Source organism: Pteropus vampyrus, unplaced genomic scaffold (assembly GCF_000151845.1).
Source record: "Pteropus vampyrus isolate Shadow unplaced genomic scaffold, Pvam_2.0 Scaffold260, whole genome shotgun sequence".
Classification (NCBI taxonomy): Eukaryota; Metazoa; Chordata; class Mammalia; order Chiroptera; family Pteropodidae; genus Pteropus; species Pteropus vampyrus.
This window is the reverse complement of record NW_011889041.1, coordinates 1,095,559-1,107,223: the sequence shown is the minus strand read 5'-3', so window position 1 is coordinate 1,107,223 and position 11,665 is coordinate 1,095,559. Positions and strand designations below refer to the sequence as shown.

Below are 11,665 nucleotides of genomic sequence, written 5' to 3'. Positions count from 1 at the left end.
CACCTACAGGTCAGCACCATATATAGAGGAGGGAGACTCGACACAGCTGGACTTCAAAGAATATTTAGGGAGGGCATAGCTAGTGCTGTTTTGGAAGAAGAGCCTCTGAGAAAAGAACGTACAAAAGAAGAGAAAACTGTGGTACCACCCTTCCGTAAAAGGTAGAGAAAGTTTTTCTGAAAATCCCGGGTTATGACAATTCCACAGATTCTGTGGAGTCAAATGAAGCAAAATATTTTATTAAAAAACAAAATGCGTGTATGTGTGTTCATTTAATACTTTATTATTTATTATGTTAATTACAAAAAAAAAATAATTATATCACTATGTTAATCATTATTATACTTACCAATAATATGTATATTTATATATTTGCTACATAATTTATATTCCCATGAGTTTATATTTAATAATGTTACAATAACAGACTGTTAATGAAGGAGAGGAAGGGCACAGGGCAGAACCTGGAACATCCCAACATTTAGAGAGTGGATAGAAGAAGAGATAATAGCTAAACTGTGAAAAAGTAACCAATGAAGGCAAGAGAAAATCTAGGAACATGTGGTATCCCAGAAGCCAAGAGAAGAAATCATTTCAAGAAGAAGGAAATAGTCAATTATGTCAAATGTTGCTGAGACATCCAGCAAGATAAGAAGAGATCATTGGAAAACACCGACTACTGGATTTTAAAGGTGGTAGACATTGATGATCTAAATATGCTGCAGAAATTTGGGATAGAAATCCTACTGGCATGGGTTAAAGAGAGAACGGGAAGTGAGAAAGTACAGAGTGAGTAAAGGCATACTTATACTGTGATGCGAAACGAAGAAATGGGGTGTTAGCTCGAAGAAGCTACGTGGTTGATTTCAGATGGGTCATCCTTTATGCTCTTGTGAAATTTTAGCTAGAAAAAAAAACTAATGACACAGGTGAGAAGAGCTAATTAAAACACAAGGTAATGAAGAAGGATGGGATCCAGAGCACAAGGGGAAGACTGGGTATTATATGAACATTTCATCCATATTAACAGGCTAGAAGGCAGAATATAGGTATATACACAGGTAAGAGGGTAAATGTAGTGGGCATAAGTTTAGGGAATTCCTGTGCGATTGCATCACATGGAGCACTTCAACATTTAAAGAAATGAAAAAAAAGGTATTTCCAAAACTTTTACCTTAGGTAAACTGCAGAATGGTGGTCCCAATAAACAAATCATCATCATCACCATTTTCATCACTAATTTATAATGCTTAATCTTCAAAACAAGGCTATGAAGTAATACCATGGCGTCCACTTTCCAGATTTTGAAAACCAGGTTTAAAGAGATTAAGAAGCATGACTAGGGTATGGGATTGGGGGTGGGGGGGCGCTGCGGGAGTAGCCTAAATTCAGAGCCCAACCCGTAATATATAACTGTTTGAAGCCTCTCTCACCTTCCTTGATAGTCTAGTGGTTAGGATTTGGCACTCTCATAAGCCTCTCTGCCCTCTCGCCCCCTCCCCCGACATACACACACGCACGCACCAGTGTCTGGGCTATAGTGCTTTCAGAAAGCTACACAGGTAGATTATTCTCTCTTTTTGAAAAAGCAGAAAAAAGTGGCAACTCTTTCTTCCTCCTATGTCACTAGTGACTTTGCTTTAATTTTTAAAACTATTTTTTGGGGGGTGGGGAGGCTGCAGGAACACTGGAAGAAGTAAAATCACTAATGCCCTAAGTTTTAACTTATTATTCCCTAACAACCCTTTTAGCTTGGTCTTTTGTCACTGTTCTCAATGTGTGTGTGTCTGCGTGCGTGTATAAATATGTATATGTATATATATATTTATTTGAATTATTTAATTATGATTGATTTTATAATAGAAATAACTGTAACACTATGTAATCTTTTGACTTTGAAAGCTCAGATAATGACAGTAAAGGACTTATTTAAGCAGGGAAGTCTCATTCTTCGCAAAATATTCTGGTATGGATGCTGAGGACAATGGGAAAATGAGGCCTTGAGGAACCATTTAAATGTCAAGTTCTGTAACAAAGAAATAAAATGAAGAATATAATTTGTTCTATAATGATACTTTACATATAATTAGTACATTTTATTTCTTAAACCCAGAAAAAAAGTGGTAACTTTGTACAAAGTCTGGACAGGTTAAAAAACAAATTATTAACACTTTGTATCTCCAGAATTGAATTTGCCATGAAAAATTTTGAATACACTATTCAAAACCCATAAATACATATTAGTTAACCAATATAACCCAATAAGTTTTAACAAAATATATTTCTCTATGTGATTTAAATACATTAGGTTTTCTTAACATTAAGGAAGTATTTTGAAGTACTTAAAGTATTTTGTAGATTCCAAAGAATAGCTTTAAAGCATGTTATAAAGTTGGTTACTAACTGAAGACTACTTGGTAGATAGCTGTTCCTTTTGATTTGTAAATTTAGAGAAAAAAAAATCCTGCAAAATCTATGTACATTTGATTTGTCTGCTATGTGAACAAATGTTAAAGTAAGCAAGAAATTGTATCTAATTTTAATTATCTTAAGTGGAAATTTCTACTATGGAAGTTTTTGGAGGAATCCACAAGATGGAAATTGTTCTGGAAAAATATCCTAATGGAGAACAGTATTGTGTGTAACAATCTCTCAAATGCAACTGTGTGATGCCTGGAAAAAATACCCTGCACTGCCACAAGTCAAGGCCATCTCAGGGGTATACTTTTTAACATTTCCATTTCTGAAAATCAAGGAACCATGTTATAGAGGAACAACCAAGGAAAAGTCTTCAACTAACCTATTAAATTATTTTAACTCTAGATAAAGAGCTCTGAAGCCACAGAGAATGTGAGGTGGAACTTAGATGATAGCATGTGGTGATTTTAGGCCCTCAATTACTGTGACAAATCAGATTTATGCCCAAACAATAAATTTTAGAAAACAATCAATTTTAAGTGAAATCATGGGCTAAAAACAGACCTTTTTGCATAAACATAAATCTTATTTATCTACTTGGATAAAAGGTAAAAATCATAGACAATTTAAAAAATTACAATCAACATTAAAGACAGCATAATACCCCCAAACAATAGAGCAGTTAGTTTGAGATATGACTAATAGAATTTATGTTATTCCTTTAATTTTAAAAAAAGGCATATCTACTCCCAAGGAAACTCACTCCAATTCTTTTAAGATGTATAAAAACCTCCTTTCATACCTTGTCTCTAAAACCCCAGTAAATGGAAAAATAAATTTATTCATTTATCTATTCATAGATGTAATCTCTCATATATGCACATGTTTATGTATCCCCCAATGCCAAAATCAGGTTATTTGTAAGAATGTCAAAAAAAACAGCAGTGATCCTGTAGACTAGAATGTAGATCTCCTCAGAAGAGGTATCCTCCTCACCTTCCTAATGGAATTCCCCATACACCCAGAGGAGGTTAAGTTATTTTTCAGGATATCCCCAGAGCATGAAATTATATAAGGCATCTCCCATTCCTGTGGGCCTGGCCTGCTCGCTTTCATCTCTTAAGATGCACCTTCATCATTTAAAATAGGCAAAGATTGCTAAGTGGCTAAAAATATTCATAAAGGCCCAGGACTACTCTGTAGATGAGAGGATTTTATACTATTTCTTCAGGAATAATGTCACCTACAGCTACTGCTCTACTTCCTTTAAGTCTCCTCACATTATAAATCTGCCTCGATCTATATTATCATTTTTGTTTCTTTTCCAGTCAGTACCCCTCCTGTTTGCCTTGGTGACCACTCTAACCCATGTCCTGCCCATGACATATGCCAGCCCACCCCATGCTCCAACCCAACAGCAACCATGCTACTTGATGAACAAAGCAGAACAAAAAGAACAACCATCTAGTTAAGAAAAACACTGTACCAGGTACCATGCTAAGTATTTCTCATACATTATTTCATTTAATCCTCACAAAATCCTATAAATATATCCCTATTGTCTCAATGAAGAAAATAAAATTCAAGACATTAAGTAACATGCCCAAGATCCAATAGCTTGAAAGTGGCAGATCCATAATGAGATCTGCTAGACAACCATCCAAACATGATACGTTAGCAGTTATAATTTCTGTAGCCACCATGAACAACCATAAAAACATAAAAAGAATATAGTCTACATCAGTGTTTCTCACATATGAATGCTGTACACATTATTTTTAAAAGGAAATAATTTTGTAAGGATTGTAGTTAGAAAATTGGTACAGGTTTTTATCAGAAGCAAATAGCAAAATGCCTTCAAAAAAACTTATACGATTTGCTTTACAAATTTAGCTAACAAATCAACATGGAGAGCTGAGCAAACACAAATGGTCATTTTGGACATGGACCAGCTATCAGGGCCAGTAGGCCTTGACTGAATACATGGGGAGGTACTAATATATTGAACATATTTAAAGAATGTGTACTTTAATAGAAAGATTGGCAAATCCCAAAGCAGTAAAAAAGGAAAGTCAGCAGTTCAAATGTTGTTTGTACCCACTGAAGTTCTAAGGGAGAAGTCCAGTAAGGCTAAGCCAAAAGGCCACCTGCCGGATGGTAGATATGTGGGTATTGGGTTATCTGTGGCTAACAAAGGACACATTCCATCTACATAATTCTCTCCCTTCTCAGAAGGCAGCTCCCCTAGAGCTTAACCACAAGGAGAGAACATGGCATCAAGACAATGTCAGTACTTGTTTCATCTGACAATGGTCATCGATGATAACTACATCCAACTAGTGATAAAAACTTTATTAGCCAATGGACACTGACAAATTTTTGAGCCCATAAATCTTGGAATTCACCAAGGTGAACATGAGTGAATGGGAGTCATCATAGGTAACATCCTTTGTCTTCTTTAAGTGACTAAATAAACTGGACACATTTTTGTGTGTGTGTGTTTACCTTTTCGCCATCTCTGCCTGGTTCTCCTTTGTAACCTGGTAGTCCTCGTGCTCCCTAAATTAACCACAAAATAAAATTCTGTTAATTATGTTTTTTTTTTTTATTCACTAGAAACGGTACCTCTAAAATGTGTATAAATAAGATCACGTACTTCTGTTCCTGGGGATCCTGGAACACCGGGTGATCCTGCAATTCCCTGATATCCCTAAAAGAAAAATAAGCAAGAAATATTAACATTCCATCCTATTCACAAAGAGTAGCCCCCATTTTAGGATTCAGGCCTGTCTTGAGTTTCTTACACCTAAGACTTCATTTAGTTTAAGAAACCAAGATAATAAAGCACCCAATGTTTAATAAGGAATTCATATGTTTTGGTCTTTAGAAAAAAGGTCTTAAATATCTCTAAATTAATTTTTTTAAAAAACTTAGAAATGCTTCAATTAAAAGAGGCTTCTTTGATGGAAATACAAAGCCAGTGTTTACAGGTCTTAAAGAAGTGTTCTGCACATTAGAAATGTATTCAACATATTTGAGAGAAAAACATTTAAGATTGGAGGATTAAACAAATGGAATACATTTTTAAACTACCTGATTAATGGCCATCTGAGTTCATCCCTAAAATAAATTAAACTTTGATGAATGTTATTTATTCTTCAGAGTAAGTCTTATAACAGCCTTTGGATTATTCATTTTAGAAAGCCTCTGATGTTAACCCCAAGAACGTGGCTGTGACATGTCCCTCCAGCCCCCACCTCCCAGGGCTGAGCTGTCTGCTGAGATGAGCACTTTCATCTCTATTGTTTCTTACACATCCCTTCAGAAACTGGACCCTTGGTAAAATAGTACTTTTTTAGACAGGGGCAAATTATTCATTCTTCACTCAGCACATGGCAATGAAAGTCCAAAACAAACTTGCTGGCTCTGAACATTTATCTAGGCTTCCCACAGTCAGTGTCAGGTAGACTTGGACCACTCGGTACCTGCGAACACATTTACCACTCTTATTGAGATTCCATCTTTTTCCCATTCTCTGTTCATGTCCATCTTTCTCAGATCCTACTATTTGGGTACATTTTTCCATTGTCAAAAGTATTAACACAGATCCCATTAATGTTTTCAATTACATCTTCATTCTTAAATCTAAAAGCTTCATTTTCATGTGATTACTCATGGGTATCTGCGCTGGTCTTTTATTCACTCAATCATCAGTATATTTTTAGCTGCACTTTTAGAGACATAATAATTCCCTGCTTTTCCAGTCACATTTTTAAATATTCTTTTTACTATTCTTTGCTAGCTCTAACAATAACAACAACAACAACAACAACAACAACAACAACAACAGTGGTTGTCTCAAAAAGATCAGTGTTATTGTTTTTCTCTTTTTAAAAGCACTTGTATTTCTTATTTTGTAAAATGCTCTGTTACTCCCAGAGTCACAACTTCATAATTTCTATCACCAACTATCAGCCTCTCCTTGATATCCCATTGAGTTCTTCACAGAGTGTATCATTATGCTTTCTCCAGAATTTCTCAAACTCAAATTTCTCTCTTGAATCCCTTTGCCCAATCCTTAAACATTTTACTTCACTAGTGAACAAGTTTCATAATCAGCCTTTTCCATACTCCATACAAAACAACCTGCAATTTTCAACCCCACCGTACACTCTCTGGGCTAGCACTGTCTCTCTGTCTCTGAATTATGTGCCCCTTTGAGATGAGCAACCAGGTCTAACTCATTTCTATATTTTCAGCATTGAACAGATTGTTTGGCAAACTTTTTGTTATTCAAACAAACAAGGAAGTTACTGTCAAGTTATCCATACTGCATACAAGTATGAAAAAAATCTTTCCCCAAGGAACCACATTATGTTTATGCTGTTTCCAATAGCATATTGAAACTTTTAGTAATACCATGTGGTTCATGTTCTCGAGATTGGTCAGATGAAAGAAGTCAATCTACACAGAGTTTGCTCAGCCTTATATCTATACCACTGTAGTTATCACTGAATCTCTTCGTCAACAACTTAGGAATCAATAGGCATGGAACTGAATTTCAACTCCAGCACTGCTAGCACATGCCCAAATAGAGCTAAGTTACTTGTGAATGTCACTACCTGGGATGTCCTATAGATTCTTCAGACCTTCTATGCATTCTCTGGATAGTCTGACATGATTTACAACAGGCTGTTATAATTGGAAAAAATAATAATAGCAATGATTTATATACTCTTTGTCATGTTCCAGACTAAATACTTCATTTAATCCTCACAACCAGTCTTAAATGTAGGTTCTACCTTATCCCCATTGTAAAATGAGGAAACCAAGGCACAGAAAGTTAAGTAGCTTCTACAAAGTTACACAGCTAATAAGTTGATAGAACCAGTGGTGATACCGTCTATCAGAAAATGCTTCATGGAAGATCAGATCTTATGATTCTAGAAGGATTAATAATTATGCAATGAAGCCCATTTAACCAGACTACTTTTAAATTGTTTAAGGTTCTAGGTGCCCAGAGGAAAGGAATTTTCATAAAATTCCTCAAAAGAAAGTTACCATGGGGATTAGCTATTTATCAAAATGATTGGTCATCTGCAAAGTTCACATTTAATGAATTATTTTTCTTTCACATTTTTTCAAAAGTTAAGCCAAATGCCATATTGGCTTCATTACTTTTTTCAGAAAGTTAATCTCTTATAGAAGATCAAAAGTTGCCATGCTGTCTGCCCCCTTCAAAGAAGTTAATGTAATGAATTTGTTAAGGAAGACACATCACATTTTAGTGGATTTAAGCAATGTGGAGATGTCCCAGACTGTGTTCCCAGCTCACCTCTGACTCATAATGTGACCTCAGGCAGAGTCATCAAATCCCCAAATCCTAGGAGGCAACACAGTGAAGTGGAAAGACAAGGAATCTTGAAATTGGAAAAGACCTTGAGCCGAAGTTTTGCTCCTTCCTTTCTATGGGATTTTGGCTAAGTCACTGTGCCTAGCTAAGCTTCAGGGTTTTTTTCACCATGAAACAGGATAATACCTGCTTCACTTATGAAAAGAAACCAATAATGTCACAGGTGACAATGTCTGGCAGATGTTAGGAACTCAATAAATGCAAGTTTCTTTTCTTTAGACTCAGTGCCTGTTGCACAAAACCATGAGAACACTTCTACAGAACGTTACTCCATAGCCTTAACAGCCACTATTGGTGTATAAGGAGTGGCAGGTCCAGTCATTATCGTTATGATTTAAGACTTTTTCAACATTCATACCAATGTAATCCTGAACATGTGAACAAGGACTCAGTATACTTCAAATGGCTCTTTTGGTTTTGTTTTTGAAAGGACTACAATGTAGGAAGAATAAACGCTTCCCACAATACAAGAACCAAGCTATATTGTTGGTCTTTTTTTCTTAACTTACAGTGAGATGCAGTCTTGAAATCTTAGTTGTATAAAGAAATTTAAAAGTTATTTTAGAATTGAGAGGAAGCATGATTAGTAACAAATTAAACAAAACCAAAACCACATCCAATCTGGGGGACATCAGGGTAAATCACCCGGAGAAATTGGATAAAATTCAGAAAAACAAATTTTGGACTAAAAATCAGGAAAATAAAGGTTAACAGGGAGGAATATTACAGCAGAGGACCATTTCCAAGAGGAGCAAGAAATAAAACATTGGTTGACTCATAGCAGGGCACACTAAAACAAGAAAAATACCCTGAAATAGGAAAAATGATAAGCTTTTCATATACCTTACTGAGTTTTTATTTTTCTAAACACATATTTCTGTATAACTTACACACCATCTTTTACTGCTCAATATTATTCACCATTAATTTTACCATTTTGCAGTTATTTGCAGGTCCAAATATCCACACCACCCCCATCTGCAAGATTTCTGACAGTACTTAAGCCTTTTCCATGTTCAGAAAAAGTTTCTTTGTAAATGAGTCATTTTATAGGAAAAAAATATTCTTGCTGCCAAATTGTAGGGTTGAAGTACACAGAATCAATTTACTTTTCTTCCATGATTCATAGTTACAATGCTCCAGGAAAGATGTATAGCTTTGAAATGGAAATTGGAAATAAAATCATCAAATGTGCAAGGGTCACAATCTCTTCTGAGCCAAATTCTAATCATATCATAAAATAGTTTGCCAATCTAAATACATGTTTAAAAAAAAATGAGGAGGAGAAAGTAATTAGTTTCCTTTAAATGCTCTAAACTGAATGAGAATAAGATCCAGAGAAATTATTTGGGATGTCACTCTTATTTTTAATGTAAGAATGTGATTTAAAGTTTATTCTGCTACATAATTGCCTTTAAAGTTTCCAAAATCTCAACAGATGCTTAGGGTAATATAGCCAGGGTAACTAGGTAACCAAAATCAAATGTATGTCCACTGTGAATTCTTCCAGTCATTGGCAGACTTTATAGCTCTATACAACTAAGTTCCAAGAATATTCATGAATCTCCATCTTTCCATGTATATAATTAATATTGAAAGTATTTTGTTTTCCACCTAACCCAACTATAAGTCAAGTGGTTTATAAACTTTGATCAAATTATTTGACTAACAGATCACATTAATGTAACATTACACCTAAGCTAAGTTCTGAGAAATAAGTGTGATGCTATGAGAGATGAAGAGTAGGAAGTCAGGGAAGTCTTCCCCCTGGCACATAACCTCAAAGGAACACTTAAAAAAGCATAGTGCATAAAAGAAACTCATTCATTGTGCCATGCATCATTATAGGATAAGTCATATCTCTGGAGATGATAGAAGAGATGTATGTATGTATGCTGCATTCAAGAGTAGAATGGTAGACTGCAGGCTCTGTGAACAGTTTGTGGGTTTTATAAAGGACTTTGATCTTTATCCAAGCCACTAAACCAGGCGTTCACACAATCAGACTTGAGCTTTGAAGAGTTCACTTGCTATACTGTGGAGAATAGATTGAAGGGAGGAAGAGAAAGCATGAAGACCATGTGAGAGGTTTCTGCAGAGAAGAGACAATGGTAGACAGAACCTGAGTCCGTTCAAGGTATAGTTAGTCTAACCTGATGATGGGTTACAGGAGGTGAGGAATTTGGAGTTGTGGAATGATGCCCAGGATGCTGGCTTGTACAAAAGGATGGCTGATGATATCACTGACTGAGGAAGAGACTCTGGAGGAAAATATAGTTTATTTGAAAGCAAAAGTAAAGTAGCACAAAAAATTTTAAATAGTTTAATGGACTAAGATAAACGATTTATATTTGATGAGAAGCTATAGGCTTCTGTTGGGGAGAAAACCAGAATTGCTACTTCAAATTAAAGCAAATTACATTTACTATAAATAAAATTTGATCTAAATCTAATCCTCCCTCCGTTAGGTAAAGGTAGATAGGCGATATATACAAAGCAACATCATCTGTTTTTCCACAATATTTGCCTTGAGCTAAATACATGAAAGAAAAACATTGCCTACCTTTGACAAATAATCTCTGCAGATATAGCTTGGTTCATGGAATTTAATTAAACTTAAGTAAATTGCTTCATTCCCCAAGTAAAGTTACACTTAAAGTTATACTAAGCTTACTTCAAAAGGAGAATGAACAACTTTTTAAGGTAACATACCATTATTAATAATTCTTATTTCCCAACAGAAATCTCTAGTAATTTTGCTTTATATTCAAAGGGAAGTGACTAATAGCAAACCCCATTTCCTCTCTTGCTGTCCTGAAATATTTTTTCCATAGTACTTACTACTATCTGATATTATTTACTTATTTTTTAATTATTACTATGGATTGATTATATGTCTCTCTCCAGTGGAATGTGAGCTTAAAAACAGCAGTTTTCCTCTATTTTGTTCTTTGCTATATATCCTTAGCCTAGAAGAGTGCCAGGAAAACAGTAAACACCCAACCAATATTGAGTATATGAGTGGATGAATGAAAGAATGAATAAATAAGCAAACAAACATATAAATACTTATTGAGACCAACCAGTCACTATCATGGAAGGCTCTAGAAATATTCGTAGAAATGGCCCTGTATTCATAGAGATTACACTCGAAAGAAAATACAATATAAGCATAAGTTTATCTTTAAAATCCCAAATGCTACATGTATAACCAAACAATTCCTTGAAGAATTTAATAAATATACAAATAACATTAGTACATATATAATGTCTATACACATCGTTCTTGTATATACTATCTATAATACATAAAATATAAGTAATCTATTTAAGAGACATGAGATAAACTTGGAAAGATCCATATATGAGATTTACATGACGGACGTGTTGGAGAAAAATGATTTAGCTAGTCAACTTAGCTTTGTCTAGGAAGCTTTATGGAACAGATAATTTTTAAATAACAATTTATTACAGAAAAGGAAAATAAACTGCCCAAGTGTAAAATAGTTCATTTGAGGCAAATGGTTCATGTTTTAGTTTATCAGTGAGACTCTCATGAGGGTTTGTGTATGTTATGGAAGTGGGAGACAGTGAGACAATAAATCCTTTTGTGAAGGAACTTAAACTGAGGTGAAATGAGAATTCAGGTAGAAACTGTTCTCTCTAGAAGAATGTTTTATCCACTTCATAATTAAGCTGCCCCCTTTAATTCTCCTTTCCAAGCCAAAGAATAGTTATTTCTTTTGTTTGGAGTAAACCTGAAGTTCAGTAAATCCTCCCCCATAGGCTGTCTTTGGAGCTCTTGCTCTCCCAGTTACTCTCTTCTAAATGAAA

At 34.9% G+C, this 11,665-nt stretch overlaps 1 protein-coding gene across 1 annotated transcript in view; it reads right to left on the bottom strand.

Moving 5' to 3' along the window:
- The window catches only part of COL21A1 (collagen type XXI alpha 1 chain), a 166,960-nt gene that overhangs the window by 65,404 nt on the left and 89,891 nt on the right, over nucleotides 1-11,665 (bottom strand). Inside the window, exons 11-12 of the mRNA XM_023520361.1 lie at nucleotides 5,075-5,128; nucleotides 4,924-4,977 (exon numbers count right to left, since the gene is read on the bottom strand). Of these exons, the coding sequence (XP_023376129.1) occupies nucleotides 4,924-4,977; nucleotides 5,075-5,128 (108 nt within the window). The remainder of the gene's footprint in view (nucleotides 1-4,923; nucleotides 4,978-5,074; nucleotides 5,129-11,665) is intronic.